At 41.9% G+C, this 21000-nt stretch overlaps 1 protein-coding gene across 5 annotated transcripts in view; it reads left to right on the top strand.

The window, feature by feature from the left end:
* The first annotated feature begins 2555 nt into the window (after positions 1-2555).
* LOC123989548 (cyclin-I-like) overlaps positions 2556-21000 on the top strand; it is a 35769-nt gene continuing 17324 nt past the window's right edge. The window contains exons 1-4 of one of the 5 annotated variants that reach the window (XM_046290640.1): positions 2556-2819; positions 9864-10026; positions 12857-12901; positions 18633-18677. In XM_046290640.1, coding sequence (XP_046146596.1) covers positions 9907-10026; positions 12857-12901; positions 18633-18677 — 210 coding nt within the window. In that variant the 5' untranslated portion in view covers positions 2556-2819; positions 9864-9906. Of the gene's footprint in view, positions 2820-6655; positions 6776-9863; positions 10027-12856; positions 12902-18632; positions 18678-21000 lie in introns of those variants that run through there. The other 4 variants (XM_046290637.1, XM_046290638.1, XM_046290639.1 and 1 more) reach the window with 4 other exon arrangements.

The following is a 21000-nucleotide window of genomic DNA, read 5'->3' as shown; positions in this document are numbered from 1 at the left end:
ATAGTCCTACACAAATCAATGCTGTATTATTTAACGTTTTGTTAAACGTTTCTTATGGTTTAAAAAAAGAGAGTTTAGTATGCTGTGTTCTAGACCAGCTCGATACTGACAATTCCACGGGCCAATCATCTTTCTCATTCTTTTGCCCGTTCAAATAGTCCGCCCAAAATTCTTCAGTTCTATTGGATGCCTGGACAAACCCTTTTACTGACGAGTGATTTGAAATAATTAACTCAGATTGTACATAGGGCATAACATTTTTAACTACCAGATTGGTTTTTCTGGTCCAGTTGTCAACAGAGTATTTGGACATTGGTTCAGCGCTGACTAGGGGAATTTATCAGAATACTGTTATAGTCAAGACAATTATTTATTTATTTTTATTTTATTACCATGTAAGCTAGTTGAGAACAAGTTATCTTTTACAACTGCGACCTGGCCAAGATAAATTGTTAATGTATTTCTGTTCCTGCACATCACACAATAACCTGGTTTTATCTGTGTCGATCTGTGTCATCAGATGGATAGGCCAACGAGTGATATGCTTCAGTGAGGTTGGCTTCTTAGCATTCATAGCAATGGTTATCAACTGTAACGCAGAAATGTAACATAAGTCACAGAAAATAGATGTGGTGGCAGCTGCAGAGAATTATATATATTTTTATTTAACTAGGCAAGTCAGTTAAGAACAAATTCACATTTTCAATGGCGGCCTACCCCGGCCAAACCCTAATCCGGACGACGCTGGGCCAATTGTGCTCTGCCCTATGGCCGGATGTGATACAGCCTGGAATCCAACCAGGGTCTGTAGTGACGCCTCTAGCACTGAGATGCAGTGCCTTCGACCACTGCGCCACTTGAGGGGCCCTGAGTATACTCTGGAGTATACAAGATTTGACTTCAGAAGAGTTATACAGCTTTATTTATATAGCCATTTTTTTCCTAGGGTGTATTGAATGGTGGTGTCCCATCCTCCCAGGCTGTTGGCATAGTGGGTTTTTAATGAGTATTTTTTTAAATATTTTTTTCGTATTTGTTTTTAGTTTTTCCCCTTTTCTCATTTTGTATCACAAAATATAATGGATATATATTATAATCCAGTTGGGGGCGGGAATGAGGCATTGGATGCCACCTGCAAGAAAAAGAAGAGCGGGCGACAGGCTGGAAGCGAATTGAAATGGAAAAGCGTTGCGTAGCTATTGAAAAGGTAAAGGTGAAACAGCTGCTTTAGTGGGGTGCACTGTTGAGTGCCACATCACAAGGGGTTCGTGCTGATTGTACGGAGATTGAGACAGACGGTTAAATGGCGTCCCTTGACAGGGCAAGAACCAAGATCTATGTCCGGAGAAGTGCAGTATCATCATAAGAAGACTTATACTTGGAAACGGAGGAGGAATATAGGGGAAAAGGGAGGCAGAAGAGGTCTTAGAGAGGGGGAAGAAGAGGGTGAGCTTGAATCGGTTAAAAATGGGGCAAAAAACGAGATGGTTTGTTAAAGAAGAATGGTAGAAAATGTAAGCAGAGTGAGTTGAAAATAGGAGGAGAAATGAAAATGAATGAGGGCGAAGTATCTGAGGTGGTAGGTGTGATGAAGTTCTCGGAGCCTGAGGCTTTCGCTGAGGGTCAGGATAAAGATGATTCTACGTTAGTAGGAGTGACATTTTGGGGAAAAAGTGGACCCTTGCCTTTTGGCTGATCCATTTGTGATTTCAGGGTGGGTGAAAACAGAGTTTGGTGCTGTGGAATCAGTTGAGGGTAACCAGAAGTGGTCTTGTGATAATTGTTTGTGGGACTGGGGATCAGAAATGTTCCTTGTGAGAGAGGCAGGTTCAGGTTTCCAGGGTTAGAGGAGTACAGAAGTTGTCATATGTTGAGGCAGTGAAGAAAGTAGAGGAAGATGGGTCAAGCGGGAGGGATCCTGAGAGGAGTGGTGTGAGTAGTAGATCTGTACCAGTACAGATGGATAGGCCAACAAGTGATATATTGGATTTTTGGCATTTATATCAATGGTTATCAACTGTACTGCAGGGATGGAATGTAATATCGCAGAAAATAGAGGTTGTGGTGGCAGCTGAAGAGAGGAATTTGGGTGTGCGAGACTTGACGTAAGAAGCGTTTACGTGGTGTCGCATCCTTTCAGGCTGTTGGCCTGAAAGTAGGACTAAATTGATTTTAAATACTGGAGTATTTATTTATTTACCTATGTATTATTTTGTGTGAGTGTAGTGTTAGATGGTAGGATATTTTGTTTTATTTATTTACCTATTCATGGCAGGGTAGCCTAGTGGTTAGAGCGTTGGACTAGTAACCGTAAGGTTGCGAGTTCAAACCCCCGAGCTGACAAGGTACAAATCTGTCGTTCTGCCCCTGAACAGGCAGTTAACCGACTGTTCCTAGGCCATTATTGAAAATAAGAATGTGTTCTTAACTGACTTGCCTGGTTAAATAAAGGTAAAATAAAAAATAATAAAAAATCCATTCTAGTAGGTGGCGGTAATGCAACATTTATCGGATGCCAACCGCTTTTTAACCTCATCGAAGAAGAAGAAGCAGGCTGGTGAGCGGAAGGGGCGATTTCTCTTCAAGAGTCCACAGTCCTTTTCGGATGTGTTAGACCTATGTCTATTCCGTTCAATTTTTTTTTATTATTATATACACATTTCATTTGGCAGACCCCCAATTTCTCCCCGAAATAAAACAACATGGAATCGAAGATGGAGTAACTCCAGACTCTATTTTACCTCTCTTGTTTTACCTCAATTTTAATGGACCGGATGATTTCCAAGTCAAACTGTGATTCCCACAGCTTTGCAGGGGAGGTAAGCTAATCATAGCTAGCTAACTAGCATAAAATAGTTGTGTGTGTGTATATATATATATATAAAATAGCTAGCTATTTCTAGCCATAACTTCCATGTATTCACTAAAACGATATATTGGATAATGGACGTTGTCTATTAATGAAACGTTGTTTTATTAGCTAGCTAACGTTTACAGTCGGCTGGTGTTTCGTTACTGTTCTTGCTAACTAGCTAATACGTCCGCTGCTGTAACTGGCTTTACAAACGTTAGCATCACTAGCTCGTGTAATCGAGTTGATGTTGTGCGCCCTAATATTAGCCTAGATTGGTCATATGTCTTACTATACGGGTGAAAGATTGTTAGAAATGTCAGTTTACTAGTTATAACGCTTCTGGCTTGTTAAATTCTCGAGACGAGATAATGCCTCTTCACTGTTGTCACTAAATATGAGTTTTCAATAGTTGGGACAATGAATAGCCAAGGTTAAGTTGGTTTTATATTCGGACATTCAACAGACATTGGCCGAAATTCATTTTAAAATGGTAATAAAAAAACAACAACTAATGAATTGATTGTTACAGAAACTTAAAAATAAATATGGTTTATTCTATAAATGGCATTTTATTAATATTATTTTAACCTTATAAAAAATTATTATTATATTATTATTATTATTATTATATTATTATTATATTATTATTATTATTATTATATTATTATATTATTAACCTTTAAAAAAAATCTGATTGGTTGGAAATACATAAAATCTTTGAAATGCAATTTATTTTAAAGCTTTATAAATCAATAACTAATTCACTGTCAAAGAAACGTCAAACTAGGTGTGATTTATTCTATAAATGTCTAACATACTTTTACAACCTTTTTGTTTTGAGGAAAAATTCCCGTTTTGATTTGATAGAGGGCATGTGGTCAAAGTTCTAATGAGTCTGTTATAACCTATTAGAAGGGGCCTGGCAGAAAATTCTGCATTTTCAGTCATATTAAATTAGAATACAGGAAAAAACTGTGATTAAGGGGGTCAGGCTTGACTAACAAAGAAGATGGGTGGATGGATCAAGACAACCAAGAGGATCAACATGGACAAGATACCAGAGGGTGGATAACAGGTTGTGGGAAGGGGGCATAACACAGACTGGGAGAACACTGTAGTATGCAACTGTGAGGGAAATATTTTATATTTGAAGCACTACCTTGCACTACTATGTGTTCCACAAAGTGTCTTAAATGTGTCAACAAAGCATTAAAAATGGGGTCTTTTTTTCTGCCAGTCTTCAGTGCGACGCTAGACTGCACAATGTGTGCTTTGCATCATCCAGAGAAATGGTCATCTGACCAACTGGGTTTGTCTTTGTGTAATATAACAGTAGCCTATGAAAACTCATGCAGTTTCATCCTTCCAAGACATTTAAAAGTATAAAACTTTGTCTTGAAACCTTTTTTGTAATCGGGGTTATCCTTGTTCTAATGCTCTATTGTTATTCTATTTGATGAGAGATACGAGATACATACTATGACAGAAATTTGCTGTAATAGGTACGTACACATGTATCTGGCACAAGTGACGATTAAACTGATTTGAATTTCAAAGACTGACGAATGACTGACGACATTGTATCAACGCATGTTTTTTTTGTGCAAATGTATGCCTTTTTATTTTTATATGATTTATATTGCCTGAATACTCAATGATTAACACCTCAGTTATGTGTGCTTCTGTCAGGGTTGTGGTTAAATGCATGTAATTTAAAGTCAATTTAGCGATTTGAACAACAAAAAAATCCAATTCAATTTTAAAATGTCTCCTAATTGCAAAAAGCATGTAACAGAATTTGGGTATTCCAGAACTGTAATTTACATGTAAATAAACCATAAACCTGTTTTTTTACGTTTTAAATACTGCAGATAAAATGCTCTGTGTGCCAGAGGTGGTACCATTCAGCTTGTCTGGGAATGACACGGAAGGACTTCAACAAAGCCAAAATAGAAAATGATTGTAAGGGGCCTCTGCTGTTAAATTAGAGACTATAAATAAATTACTGTTGTGTCTTGTAACTGCTTTAAAATGTGGAACTGCTGCACAAAAAATGCAAACATTGATTTGGCATACAATTTAAGATCGTAAACATTGTCTTACTTAATTTCAAGTGCAATTTGTTGTATATTAACATTTCTTTAAAGTTATTGCAAATAAATGCATTTTAACTTTTTTTCTGAGACAATCAGTGAAAACGTTATTGATTTTATATAGCTTTAAATGGCATTTTATAGATGTTATTTATTTCTATCAAGTCAAAATTGTATTTTTATTTCCCAAAAAACAGGTGTAAAAGTATGCTAAACATTTATAGAATAAATCATACCTAGTTTGATGTTTCTGTGACAAACGGTCAATTAGTTATTGATATACACCATTCTGTATACTTCCGGCCCTTCTTTGGACACTGTGTTAACAACCCTCCAGGCAAGCTTCAATGCCATACAACTCTCCTTCCGTGGCCTCCAATTGCTCTTAAATACAAGTAAAACTAAATCCATGCTCTTCAACCGATCGCTACCTGCACCTACCCGCCTGTCCAACATCACTACTCTGGACGGCTCTGACTTAGAATACGTGGACAACTACAAATACTTAGGTGTCTGGTTAGACTGTAAACTCTCCTTCCAGACCCATATCAAACATCTCCAATCCAAAGTTAAATCTAGAATTTGCTTCCTATTTCGCAACAAAGCATCCTTCACTCATGCTGCCAAACATACCCTTGTAAAACTGACCATCCTACCAATCCTCGACTTTGGCGATGTCATTTACAAAATAGCCTCCAATACCCTACTCAACAAATTGGATGCAGTCTATCACAGTGCAATCCGTTTTGTCACCAAAGCCCCATATACTACCCACCATTGCGACCTGTACGCTCTCGTTGGCTAGCCCTCGCTTCATACTCGTCGCCAAACCCACTGGCTCCATGTCATCTACAAGACCCTGCTAGGTAAAGTCCCCCCTTATCTCAGCTCGCTGGTCACCATAGCATCTCCCACCTGTAGCACACGCTCCAGCAGGTATATCTCTCTGGTCACCCCCAAAACCAATTCTTTCTTTGGCCGCCTCTCCTTCCAGTTCTCTGCTGCCACAACACTTATCTCCCTCACTAGCTTTAAGCACCAACTGTCAGAGCATCTTACAGATTACTGCACCTGTACATAGCCCACCTAAAATTTAGCCCAAACAACTACCTCTTTCCCAACTGTATTTAATTTATTTATTTATTTTGCTCCTTTGCACCCCATTATTTTTATGTCTACTTTGCACATTCTTCCATTGCAAAACTACCATTCCAGTGTTTTACTTGCTATATTGTATTTACTTTGCCACCATGGCCTTTTTTGCCTTTACCTCCCTTCTCACCTCATTTGCTCACATTGTATATAGACTTGTTTATACTGTATTATTGACTGTATGTTTGTTTTACTCCATGTGTAACTCTGTGTCGTTGTATCTGTCGAACTGCTTTGCTTTATCTTGGCCAGGTCGCAATTGTAAATGAGAACTTGTTCTCAACTTGCCTACCTGGTTAAATAAAGGTGAAATAAATAAAATAAAATATATAATTTCTAACAAGTCAAAAACAAAGGTTCTAAAAGTATGCTAGACATTTATAGAATAAACCAAATCTAGTTTTGTTTCTGTGACAACCTATTCGTTTTTTTTATTTATTTTATCATTTTAAATGGGTTTTGGTGAATGTGTGAATATAAATCCAATTTTACCTCGATCAATGAATGAGCGTATTTTGGTGGTGAGCAGCGGCAGTAAATCAGGTGACCAAACGTTCGCAACGCGTAGTGCTCTACGCACAACGTTTTACAAGGAACATGTGAGCGCGTCTTTTGGTTGGGAAAAAACACGTAGAAGTACACGAATTTGAGCGCAATGGGTGGGAAAAAATATGAGGTAACAATCTGTTTTCTTTGTATTATAATGGTTCGAGCATGACAATCATGAATCTGCTCTGTGTATTCTCCGTGCCATTCAGAGGCTGCAGTATCGTGATCTGTAATCATCGTCACAACATATTTAGGCAGATATGCGATTTAAAATGGTGTAGGTACAATTACCAATGTGTTGTGTTGAACACTAGCGTGAGCAAGAATTCGTTGAATCTGAGGTTAGCCTTCAAAATAAAAATCCCCCATTTTGAAACTGATGCAAACAGAAAAATTGTGGAATTGTACCGGACTGATGATGCTAAACAAGGTTGAAGTGTAATATATAAATTAAACAAAATACTTTTGTTAATTTGACACAAACGTAAAGATGTGTAGATGTACAGACTTCAGGATTGCATTGGGGTCATGCTTATATCACAATGAAGGGCCTTACCTATTCATCTTGGTTCTATTAAATGGGGAATATCAGCCTACTCAGTGACACTCCCAGAACACAACCCTGAAGACTTTTCACAAATCGTAATGTCGTAGCGCTTATTGCTGGACTCAGAAACCACTGTTAAATTACCAACAATAAGGTCACCAGTCAACCTACTGTATGAGTATTGCAGGGCTGACTCTTAAATAGTCGACTAGACGATTGTTTGGTCGTTATGCTTTTGGTCAACCAATACTTTTTGGCGGGGTCGAATATTAGCGAGGGAATTTTTTTTTACGACACACGAGATAGACACCTGTCTTATTGGCAACCCATCTCAGTGATCTAATCCATTGCGGAGGCCGTAGGGATGGCACAGTCCAAGAAGAATGGGGTTTGTGGTTAAGTTTGGGGCGGCAGCCTAGGGGTTAGAGAGTTGGACTAGTAACCGGAAGGTTGCAAGTTCAAATCCCCGAGCTGACCCTGAACAGGCAGTTAACCCACTGTTCCTAGGCCGTCATCGACAATAAGAATTTGTTCTTAACTGACTTGCCTGGTTAAATAAAGGTTGAAAAAAAGACATAATTCACTTCTCTCCAGAATGTGTTCTCTCCTGCCAATCTGTGCACATTCATTGTTTCGTAACTTAATTGTTTTGATTTGATTTGTTAGTGTCTTATCAATTCTCCATTACATACAGTAGTTAATTCCTATAATTTCTAATCTATAATGTCTGTTTGGTTACGGTAATGGCTGGTAATATATTCAATACATTATTATTCCAGTCTTTTACCGTTTACCGCACTAGTGAGAAACACGTTTTTGGTTTATTTCGTTCCATTTGATGAGTTTTGTCAGTTTAGTCGTTGTCTTTTGTTTGGAGCGCTCCTGTCAGTGTTTGAGTAAGGATGCACACCTGAATACACATAGAAATAGAGGCTACTTTGCCTGCATGCAATTGTAGGTATATAAATGTGCCCATTTGGGGATCTGATAGTATTTCTGATTGTCTTAACGCACCACCACTAATGAGCCGTGGAGCTTCTCAAAGGGAACATTTGCTTCACCTCAAACAACGAGTAAATAACGTCTGTTTTTACATTCATTGATAACGATAATAGTTCTTCAATGTATTTGAAAATCAACACATTTCCTGCTCTGATCCAATGGAAATGTCATTAAAAATAGACCTATCTGATTACTTCTGATCCCTTAAACTCTGACTGGCCAAGAATATTTCATTCAATGTTGCAAATTTGTTAGTGCCATGCTTTTTGGCCAGACTCAAGTTAATAGTTGATGCAGTGTTTCAAGTTCTTTGCAGACAGGCCATGCTTAGCCAATGTGATTTATATTATATTTATTTTTATCAGAATATTTTCTACCTGCATTCTGCAATATTTTTTTTGTTGCCTAATATAGGCTATTTGTACATAGTTGCAATGGGCTCCCGATTGGCGCAGCGGTCTAAGGCACTGCACCTCGGTGCAAGACGCGTCACTACAGTCCCTGGTTTGTATCACATCCGGATGTGATTGAGAGTCCAGTAGGGCTGCGCACACTAAGGCCCAGCATCGTCCGGGTTTGAACTGACTTGGCAAGTTTAAATCGAGGTTACATTTAAAAAATAAGTCATTTGCAATAGACATTACTTGTTAGGTTTATCATTTAGATAGATAGAATTTTGATTAACCACATGATAATAATTTTGAAATACGAAGATGTTATTAGAAATTAAACTGTTCTACGAAAAATGTACATATGAAAACAATAACTGGAAACCAGATCGGTAAGAAATGGTAAGATAAATTTGCATTAGAAAAGTTGCAGACTCCTCCTGTAACCTGGCAACTTCAGGAGAGTAACGGCAGAATCTGCGAAAGCCAGCAGGAGTAGGAGAAGGATGGTCGGGACAGGTTAAGTTATTTTTTCCTTCTGGCTATCTTGATCTCTGGATCTCTCTTGAGTCATTTGTGTCTTATTTCATCAAACGGTGTGCTTAAAGCATCAGACAAGCGTGATACATATATAGTTGATTTTATTAAAACACATGGCTATCTATATATGAAAAAATACACGTTTTAAAACAGTTTAAATTGGGGTGATTTTATTGTAAAGTCGAACCACCGATTCTAACATTGTTACTCACGCTAATGTTTACTACGCGTAATACTATTCATGAACATCTTGTAAAACACTTTGCTAGTGTGTGTGATACTACGCGTAATACTATTCATGAACATCTTGTAAAACACTTTGCTAGTGTGTGTGATACTACGCGTAATACTATTCATGAACATCTTGTAAAACACTTTGCTAGTGTGTGTGATACTACGCGTAATACTATTCATGAACATCTTGTAAAACACTTTGCTAGTGTGTGTGATACTACGCGTAATACTATTCAAGAACATCTTGTAAAACACTTTGCTAGTGTGTGTGATACTATGCGTAATACTATTCATGAACATCTTGTAAAACACTTTGCTAGTGTGTGTGATACTACTTGTTTTGTCCAACTCAATGCATATTTGTAAAAAGCCCCTTTTCCACTAAACTGGAGGGTAGTCCTGTCCGATTAAAATAGTCAATAAAGAACTCCCAGACACAACTGTTACTCCACTGACTGATGATAAAACACGTTCTCTTCTGTGTGTTTGGCTGCCATTTACAGGTAGCTGTATCCAGTGAGGAGGGAGGCGTATCCAAGGGTGAATATGAAGTTTGCCGAACCCTTGGAAAGCCAGAGGCTGTCTTTTCTTTTGGAAAAGGCCGCCTCTAGGGAAGCCCTGTTGTGGAAGGTGTACGTGCCCAAAAAGCCATCTCCCGGCAGTCAGGTGAGTCCCACAACACATAACAACATACTGTTGTCAATATGAAAGAGAAAGCAGCAGGTCATTAAAATAACTGTGTGGGTCAATTGCACCCAAGGTCCAAGGACCACTTTAACAAGTCGACATAATGGTGAGAAATGGCCCGGGGCCTTTAGGGCAAGGCTAGTTCAGGTCACTTTAACAAGGTGACATAATGGTGAGAAATGGCCCGGGGCCTTTAGGGCAAGGCTAGTTCAGGTCACTTTAACAAGGTGACATAATGGTGAGAAATGGCCCGGGGCCTTTAGGGCAAGGCTAGTTCAGGTCACTTTAACAAGGCAACATAATGGTGAGAAATGGCCCGGGGCCTTTAGGGCAAGGCTAGTTCAGGTCACTTTAACAAGTCGACATAATGGTGAGAAATGGCCCGGGGCCTTTAGGGCAAGGCTAGTTCAGGTCACTTTAACAAGGCGACATAATGGTGAGAAATGGCCCGGGGGCTTTAGGGCAAGGCTAGTTCAGGTCACTTTAACAAGGCGACATAATGGTGAGAAATGGCCCGGGGGCTTTAGGGCAAGGCTAGTTCAGGTCACTTTAACAAGGCGACATAATGGTGAGAAATGGCCCGGTGGCTTTAGGGCAAGGCTAGTTCAGGTCACGTTAAAGCAAATTCTTGATTGTGTCCCAATTGGTATCCTTTAGTAGTTACAGTACATATGAGGAAAAATAAATTAATGAGGCCCTAATCTACGGATTTCACATGACTGGGAATACAGATATGCATCTGTTGGTCAAAGATAGCTTCTTTTTTTTTTAAGTCTCACAATGGGCCTCGGGATGTCAACTTGGTATCTGTGCATTCAAAGCCTTGATGTGGAAGGTGTACGTGCCCAAAAAGCCATCTCCCGGCAGTCAGCTGATTCCCACAACACAGAACAACATACTGTTGTCAATATGAAAGAGAAAGCAGCAGGTCATTAAAATAACTGAGTGGGTCAATTGCACCCAAGGTCCAAGGACCACTTTAACAAGGTGACATAATGGTGAGAAATGGCCCGGGACCTTTAGGGCAAGGCTAGTTCAGGTCACTTTAACAAGGCAACATAATGGTGGGAAATGGCCCGGGGGCTTTAGGGCAAGGCTAGTTCAGGTCACTTTAAAGCAAATTCTTGATTGTGTCCCAATTGGTATCCTTTTTCCCCTAGTGCACTTGGGTTCTGGTCTAAAGTAAAGTTTTTTGTAAGTGCCCAAAAAGCCATCTCCCGGGAGTCAGCTGAGTCCCACAACACATAACAACATACTGTTGTCAATATAAAAGAGAAAGCAGCAGGTCGTTAAAATTGCTGCGTTGGTCAATTGCACCCAAGGTCCAACTGAAATTTGGCTTCCACTTTTAACCCAACCCCTTCGAAAGACACGTACACATACAGGTATTTTATTTGTGCTGGCTTGCCTCTAACCGCTAGGCTAACTGCGGCCAATGTTAGACCATGGAGGTGGTGAAATTGTTAGGTTATTTCCTTGGTCCAGCTACAGTGGGGCAAAAAAGTTTTTAGTCAGCCACCAATTGTGCAAGTTCTCCCACTTAAAAAGATGAGAGGCCTGTAATTTTTCATCATAGTTACACTTCAACTATGACAGACAAAATGAGAGAGAAAAAATCCAGAAAATCACATTGTAGGATTTTTAATGAATTTATTTGCAAATGGTGGTGGAAAATAAGTATTTGGTCAATAACAAAAGTTTATCTCAATACTTTGTTATATACCCTTTGTTGGCAATGGCAGAGGTCAAACGTTTTCTGTAAGTCTTCACAAGGTTTTCACACACTGTTGCTGATATTTTGGCTCATTCCTCCATGCAGATCTCCTCTAGAGCTGTGATGTTTTGGGGCTGCTGCTGGGCAACACAGACTTTCAACTCCCTCCAAAGATTTTCTATGAGGTTGAGATCTGGAGACTGGCTAGGCCACTCCAGGACCTTGAAATGCTTCTTACGAAGCCACTCCTTCGTTGCCCGGGCAGTGTGTTTGGGATCATTGTCATGCTGAAAGACCCAGCCACGTTTCATCTTCAATGCCCTTGCTGATGGAAGGAGGTTTTCACTCAACATCTCACGATACATGGCCCCATTCATTCTTTCCTTTACATGGATCAGTCGTCCTGGTCCCTTTGCAAAAAACAGCCCCAAAGCATGATGTTTCCACCCCCATGCTTCACAGTAGGTATGGTGTTCTTTGGATGCAACTCGGCATTCTTTGTCCTCCAAACACGACGAGTTGAGTTTTTACCAAAAAGTTATATTGTGGTTTCATCTGGCCATATGACATTCTCCCAATCTTCTTCTGGATCATCCAAATGCTCTCTAAGCAAACTTCAGACGGGCCTGGACATGTACTGGCTTAAGCAGGGGGACACGTCTGGCACTGCAGGATTTGAGTCCCTGGCGGCGTAGTGTGTTACTGATGGTAGGCTTTGTTACTTTGGTCCCAGCTCTCTGCAGGTCATTCACTATGGGGGTGTGGTTCTGGGATTTTTGCTCACCGTTCTTGTGATCATTTTGACCCCACGGGGTGAGATCTTGCGTGGAGCCCCAGATAGAGGGAGATTATCAGTGGTCTTGTATGTCTTCTATTTCCTAATAATTGCTCCCACAGTTGATTTCTTCAAACCAAGCTGCTTACCTATTGCAGATTCAGTCTTCCCAGCCTGGTGCAGTTCTACAATTTAGTTTCTGGTGTCCTTTGACAGCTCTTTGGTCCCGGCCATAGTGGAGTTTGGAGTGTGACTGTTTGAGGTTGTGGACAGGTGTCTTTTATACTGATAACAAGTTCAAACATGTGCCATTAATACAGGTAACGAGTGGAGGACAGAGGAGCCTCTTAAAGAAGAAGTTACAGGTCTGTGAGAGCCAGAAATCTTTCTTGTTTGTAGGTGACCAAATACTTATTTTCCACCATAATTTGCAAATAAATTCATTTAAAATCCTACAATGTGATTTTCTGGATTTTTTTCCCCCTCATGTTGTCTGTCATAGTCGAAGTGTACCTATGATGAAAATTACAGGCCTCTCTCATCTTTTTAAGTGGGAGAACTTACACAATTGGTGGCTGACTAAATACTTTTTTGCCCCACTGTATCTATATCACCTGAGGTCAGAGTTATGGGGAGAATGCATTTGCTTCCATTTGTGAGTGCAAAAGGGCATTGACTAAAGCACCTGCTGTGGCGAAGGTTCATGCTTTCACTTCTCCCCTAGTTATTAGTCCAACGAACAGACACGGTCTGTTTTTAAAACCTCCTCAGTTAAGATAAGCTGTTAGTGCCAATGCCACCAGAGCCTGACATTGAGTCTATTCCAACATAGAGGACTCTGACCTTCCTCATCTGGCCTCTACAGTAACGGGGCTTGCCTGTCCCAAATAACGGAGTGCAGTAACGGGCCTTGCCTGTCCCAAATAACTGAGTGCAGTAACGGGCACGGCCTGTCCCAAATAACGGAGTGCAGTAACGGACACAGCCTGTCCCAAATAACGGAGTGCAGTAACGGGCCTTGCCTGTCCCAAATAACGGGGGGTAGTAACGGTTACTGCCTGTCCCAAATAACGGGGGGTAGTAACGGGCCTGCCTGTCCCAAATAACGGAGTACAGTAACGGGCCTTGCCTGTCCCAAATAACGGGGGGTAGTAACGGTTACTGCCTGTCCCAAACACGTAGTGCAGTAAAGCCAATTCAAGCATGTCAAGACAATAACAGGGGGTCCTGGTAGATTGGTTGTTTGGCTCGCTGACTACTAATTTCACAATGATGCAGGAGTCACTTTAACAAGGTGACATAATGGTGAGAAATGGCACGGGGCCTTTAGGGCAAGGCTAGTTCAGGTCACTTTAACAAGGTGACATAATGGTGAGAAATGGCCCGGGGCCTTTAGGGCAAGGCTAGTTCAGGTCACTTTAACAAGGCGACATAATGGTGAGAAATGGCCCGGGGCCTTTAGGGCAAGGCTAGTTCAGGTCACTTTAACAAGGCGACATAATGGTGAGAAATGGCCCGGGGCCTTTAGGGCAAGGCTAGTTCAGGTCACTTTACAAGTTGACATAATGGTGAGAAATGGCCCGGGGCCTTTAGGGCAAGGCTAGTTCAGGTCACTTTAACAAGGCGACATAATGGTGAGAAATGGCCCGGGGCCTTTAGGGCAAGGCTAGTTCAGGTCACTTTAACAAGGCGACATAATGGTGAGAAATGGCCCGGGGCCTTTAGGGCAAGGCTAGTTCAGGTCACTTTAACAAGGCGACATAATGGTGAGAAATGGCCCGGGGCCTTTAGGGCAAAGCTAGTTCAGGTCACTTTAACAAGGCGACATAATGGTGAGAAATGGCCCGGGGGCTTTAGGGCAAGGCTAGTTCAGGTCACTTTAACAAGGCGACATAATGGTGAGAAATGGCCCGGGGGCTTTAGAGCAAGGCTAGTTCAGGTCACTTTAAAGCAAATTCTTGATTGTGTCCCAATTGGTATCCTTTTTCCCCTAGTGCACTTGGGTTCTGGTCTAAAGTAAAGTTTTTTGTAAGTGCCCAAAAAGCCATCTCCCGGGAGTCAGCTGAGTCCCACAACACATAACAACATACTGTTGTCAATATAAAAGAGAAAGCAGCAGGTCGTTAAAATTGCTGCGTTGGTCAATTGCACCCAAGGTCCAACTGAAATTTGGCTTCCACTTTTAACCCAACCCCTTTGAAAGACACTCATACATACAGGTATTTTATTTGTGCTGGCTTGCCTCTAACCGCTAGGCTAACTGCTGCCAATGTTAGACCATGGAGGTGGTGAAATTGTTAGGTTATTTCCTTGGTACAGCTATCTATATCACCTGAGGTCAGAGTTATGGGGAGAATGCATTTGCTTCCATTTGTGAGTGTAAAGGGGCATTGACTAAAGCACCTGCTGTGGCGAAGGTTCATGCTTTCACTTCTCCCCTAGTTATTAGTCCAACGAACAGACACGGTCTGTTTTTAAAACCTCCTTAGTTAAGATAAGCTGTTAGTGCCAATGCCACCAGAGCCTGACATTGAGTCTATTCCAACATAGAGGACTCTGACCTTCCGCATCTGGCCTCTACAGTAACGGGGCTTGCCTGTCCCAAATAACGGAGTGCAATAACAGGCTCAGCCTGTCCCAAATAACAGAGTGCAGTAACGGACACAGCCTGTCCCAAATAACGGAGTGCAGTAACGGACACAGCCTGTCCCAAATAACGGAGTGCAGTAACGGACACAGCCTGTCCCAAATAACGGAGTGCAGTAACGGACACAGCCTGTCCCAAATAACGGAGTGCAGTAACGGACACAGCCTGTCCCAAATAACGGAGTGCAGTAACGGACACAGCCTGTCCCAAATAACAGAGTGCAATAACGGGCACAGCCATGTCTGTTGAGGCTAAAGACTTCCAGTGAGAGAAGTGCTTGGTTAGACCAGTATCATATTACAGGTAAAGTGCTGGTTAGACCAGTATCATATTACAGGTAAAGTGCTGGTTAGACCAGTATCATATTACAGGTAAAGTGCTGGTTAGACCAGTATCATATTACAGGTAAAGGCGTCCTCATGCTTCCCATCTGAAACAGTTCATATATTGACAACATTTTGTGACATTTTTGTACATCTTCTGCAAGTTTTTTGTTTGTTTTTTCAGCTGTTTTGTGCACACAACAAGTCGAAGTTTGGTCGCCAAATCTACGCCTCTTAGTCGGTGATTGGTCAACAGTAGGGATTCTTCAATGAAGTGTTTGTTGTCATTCAACAAGAGACGACTCGTTATCGTGTACATTCTTTCACTTGAGAAATTCTGCACCAAATATCTTACGGCGTCATTGTAAATAACAATTTGTTCTTAACTGACTTGACTAGTTAAATAAAGGTTAAACAAAATAATAATAATAAGGATAGTTACAGTACATATGAGGAAATCAGTCAATTAAAATAAATTAATGAGGCCCTAATCTACGGATTTCACATGACTGGGAATACAGATATGCATCTGTTGGTCAAAGATAGCTTCTTTTTTTTTTAAGTCTCACAATGGGCCTCGGGATGTCAACTTGGTATCTGTGCATTCAAAGCCTTGATGTGGAAGGTGTACGTGCCCAAAAAGCCATCTCCCGGCAGTCAGCTGATTCCCACAACACGGAACAACATACTGTTGTCAATATGAAAGAGAAAGCAGCAGGTCATTAAAATAACTGAGTGGGTCAATTGCACCCGAGGTCCAAGGACCACTTTAACAAGGTGACATAATGGTGAGAAATGGCCCGGTGGCTTTAGGGCAAGGCTAGTTCAGGTCACTTTAACAAGGTGACATAATGGTGAGAAATGGCCCGGTGGCTTTAGGGCAAGGCTAGTTCAGGTCACTTTAACAAGGTGACATAATGGTGAGAAATGGCCCGGTGGCTTTAGGGCAAGGCTAGTTCAGGTCACTTTAACAAGGCGACATAATGGTGAGAAATGGCCCGGGACCTTTAGGGCAAGGCTAGTTCAGGTCACTTTAACAAGGCGACATAATGGTGAGAAATGGCCCGGGGGCTTTAGGGCAAAGCTAGTTCAGGTCACTTTAACAAGGCGACATAATGGTGAGAAATGGCCCGGGACCTTTAGGGCAAGGCTAGTTCAGGTCACTTTAACAAGGCGACATAATGGTGAGAAATGGCCCGGGGCCTTTAGGGCAAGGCTAGTTCAGGTCACTTTAACAAGGCGACATAATGGTGAGAAATGGCCCGGGGGCTTTAGGGCAAGGTTAGTTCAGGTCACTTTAACAAGGCGACATAATGGTGAGAAATGGCCCGGGGGCTTTAGGGCAAGGCTAGTTCAGGTCACTTTAACAAGGCGACATAATGGTGAGAAATGGCCCGGGGGCTTTAGGGCAAGGCTAGTTCAGGTCACTTTAAAGCAAATTCTTGATTGTGTCCCAATTGGTATCCTTTTTCCCCTAGTGCACTTGGGTTCTGGTCTAAAGTAAAGTTTTTTTTAAGTGCCCAAAAAGCCATCTCCCGGGAGTCAGCTGAGTCCCACAACACATAACAACATACTGTTGTCAATATAAAAGAGAAAGCAGCAGGTCGTTAAAATTGCTGCGTTGGTCAATTGCACCCAAGGTCCAACTGAAATTTGGCTTCCACTTTTAACCCAACCCCTTCGAAAGACACGTACACATACAGGTATTTTATTTGTGCTGGCTTGCCTCTAACCGCTAGGCTAACTGCGGCCAATGTTAGACCATGGAGGTGGTGAAATTGTTAGGTTATTTCCTTGGTCCAGCTACAGTGGGGCAAAAAAGTTTTTAGTCAGCCACCAATTGTGCAAGTTCTCCCACTTAAAAAGATGAGAGGCCTGTAATTTTTCATCATAGTTACACTTCAACTATGACAGACAAAATGAGAGAGAAAAATCCAGAAAATCACATTGTAGGATTTTTAATGAATTTATTTGCAAATGGTGGTGGAAAATAAGTATTTGGTCAATAACAAAAGTTTATCTCAATACTTTGTTATATACCCTTTGTTGGCAATGGCAGAGGTCAAACGTTTTCTGTAAGTCTTCACAAGGTTTTCACACACTGTTGCTGATATTTTGGCTCATTCCTCCATGCAGATCTCCTCTAGAGCTGTGATGTTTTGGGGCTGCTGCTGGGCAACACAGACTTTCAACTCCCTCCAAAGATTTTCTATGAGGTTGAGATCTGGAGACTGGCTAGGCCACTCCAGGACCTTGAAATGCTTCTTACGAAGCCACTCCTTCGTTGCCCGGGCAGTGTGTTTGGGATCATTGTCATGCTGAAAGACCCAGCCACGTTTCATCTTCAATGCCCTTGCTGATGGAAGGAGGTTTTCACTCAACATCTCACGATACATGGCCCCATTCATTCTTTCCTTTACATGGATCAGTCGTCCTGGTCCCTTTGCAAAAAACAGCCCCAAAGCATGATGTTTCCACCCCCATGCTTCACAGTAGGTATGGTGTTCTTTGGATGCAACTCGGCATTCTTTGTCCTCCAAACACGACGAGTTGAGTTTTTACCAAAAAGTTATATTGTGGTTTCATCTGGCCATATGACATTCTCCCAATCTTCTTCTGGATCATCCAAATGCTCTCTAAGCAAACTTCAGACGGGCCTGGACATGTACTGGCTTAAGCAGGGGGACACGTCTGGCACTGCAGGATTTGAGTCCCTGGCGGCGTAGTGTGTTACTGATGGTAGGCTTTGTTACTTTGGTCCCAGCTCTCTGCAGGTCATTCACTATGGGGGTGTGGTTCTGGGATTTTTGCTCACCGTTCTTGTGATCATTTTGACCCCACGGGGTGAGATCTTGCGTGGAGCCCCAGATAGAGGGAGATTATCAGTGGTCTTGTATGTCTTCTATTTCCTAATAATTGCTCCCACAGTTGATTTCTTCAAACCAAGCTGCTTACCTATTGCAGATTCAGTCTTCCCAGCCTGGTGCAGTTCTACAATTTAGTTTCTGGTGTCCTTTGACAGCTCTTTGGTCCCGGCCATAGTGGAGTTTGGAGTGTGACTGTTTGAGGTTGTGGACAGGTGTCTTTTATACTGATAACAAGTTCAAACATGTGCCATTAATACAGGTAACGAGTGGAGGACAGAGGAGCCTCTTAAAGAAGAAGTTACAGGTCTGTGAGAGCCAGAAATCTTTCTTGTTTGTAGGTGACCAAATACTTATTTTCCACCATAATTTGCAAATAAATTCATTTAAAATCCTACAATGTGATTTTCTGGATTTTTTCCCCCTCATGTTGTCTGTCATAGTCTAAGTGTACCTATGATGAAAATTACAGGCCTCTCTCATCTTTTTAAGTGGGAGAACTTACACAATTGGTGGCTGACTAAATACTTTTTTGCCCCACTGTATCTATATCACCTGAGGTCAGAGTTATGGGGAGAATGCATTTGCTTCCATTTGTGAGTGCAAAAGGGCATTGACTAAAGCACCTGCTGTGGCGAAGGTTCATGCTTTCACTTCTCCCCTAGTTATTAGTCCAACGAACAGACACGGTCTGTTTTTAAAACCTCCTCAGTTAAGATAAGCTGTTAGTGCCAATGCCACCAGAGCCTGACATTGAGTCTATTCCAACATAGAGGACTCTGACCTTCCTCATCTGGCCTCTACAGTAACGGGGCTTGCCTGTCCCAAATAACGGAGTGCAGTAACGGGCCTTGCCTGTCCCAAATAACTGAGTGCAGTAACGGGCACGGCCTGTCCCAAATAACGGAGTGCAGTAACGGGCCTTGCCTGTCCCAAATAACGGGGGGTAGTAACGGTTACTGCCTGTCCCAAATAACGGGGGGTAGTAACGGGCCTGCCTGTCCCAAATAACGGAGTACAGTAACGGGCCTTGCCTGTCCCAAATAACGGGGGGTAGTAACGGTTACTGCCTGTCCCAAACACGTAGTGCAGTAAAGCCAATTCAAGCATGTCAAGACAATAACAGGGGGTCCTGGTAGATTGGTTGTTTGGCTCGCTGACTACTAATTTCACAATGATGCAGGAGTCACTTTAACAAGGTGACATAATGGTGAGAAATGGCACGGGGCCTTTAGGGCAAGGCTAGTTCAGGTCACTTTAACAAGGTGACATAATGGTGAGAAATGGCCCGGGGCCTTTAGGGCAAGGCTAGTTCAGGTCACTTTAACAAGGCGACATAATGGTGAGAAATGGCCCGGGGCCTTTAGGGCAAGGCTAGTTCAGGTCACTTTAACAAGGCGACATAATGGTGAGAAATGGCCCGGGGCCTTTAGGGCAAGGCTAGTTCAGGTCACTTTACAAGTTGACATAATGGTGAGAAATGGCCCGGGGCCTTTAGGGCAAGGCTAGTTCAGGTCACTTTAACAAGGCGACATAATGGTGAGAAATGGCCCGGGGCCTTTAGGGCAAGGCTAGTTCAGGTCACTTTAACAAGGCGACATAATGGTGAGAAATGGCCCGGGGCCTTTAGGGCAAGGCTAGTTCAGGTCACTTTAACAAGTTGACATAATGGTGAGAAATGGCCCGGTGGCTTTAGGGCAAAGCTAGTTCAGGTCACTTTAACAAGGCGACATAATGGTGAGAAATGGCCCGGGGCCTTTAGGGCAAAGCTAGTTCAGGTCACTTTAACAAGGCGACATAATGGTGAGAAATGGCCCGGGGCCTTTAGGGCAAAGCTAGTTCAGGTCACTTTAACAAGTTGACATAATGGTGAGAAATGGCACGGTGGCTTTCGGGCAAGGCCAGTTCAGGTCACTTTAACAAGGCGACATAATGGTGAGAAATGGCCCGGGGGCTTTAGAGCAAGGCTAGTTCAGGTCACTTTAAAGCAAATTCTTGATTGTGTCCCAATTGGTATCCTTTTTCCCCTAGTGCACTTGGGTTCTGGTCTAAAGTAAAGTTTTTTGTAAGTGCCCAAAAAGCCATCTCCCGGGAGTCAGCTGAGTCCCACAACACATAACAACATACTGTTGTCAATATAAAAGAGAAAGCAGCAGGTCGTTAAAATTGCTGCGTTGGTCAATTGCACCCAAGGTCCAACTGAAATTTGGCTTCCACTTTTAACCCAACCCCTTCGAAAGACACTCATACATACAGGTATTTTATTTGTGCTGGCTTGCCTCTAACCGCTAGGCTAACTGCTGCCAATGTTAGACCATGGAGGTGGTGAAATTGTTAGGTTATTTCCTTGGTCCAGCTACAGTGGGGCAAAAAAGTATTTAGTCAGCCACCAAGTTTGGAGTGTGACTGTTTGAGGTTGTGGACAGGTGTCTTTTATACTGATAACAAGTTCAAACATGTGCCATTAATACAGGTAACGAGTGGAGGACAGAGGAGCCTCTTAAAGAAGAAGTTACAGGTCTGTGAGAGCCAGAAATCTTTCTTGTTTGTAGGTGACCAAATACTTATTTTCCACCATAATTTGCAAATAAATTCATTTAAAATCCTACAATGTGATTTTCTGGATTTTT

This window comes from Oncorhynchus gorbuscha, linkage group LG11 (assembly GCF_021184085.1).
Source record: "Oncorhynchus gorbuscha isolate QuinsamMale2020 ecotype Even-year linkage group LG11, OgorEven_v1.0, whole genome shotgun sequence".
In the NCBI taxonomy this organism is placed as follows: domain Eukaryota; kingdom Metazoa; phylum Chordata; class Actinopteri; order Salmoniformes; family Salmonidae; genus Oncorhynchus; species Oncorhynchus gorbuscha.
Note: the sequence above shows the minus strand (reverse complement) of the source record. Positions and strands in the feature narration are given on the sequence as shown.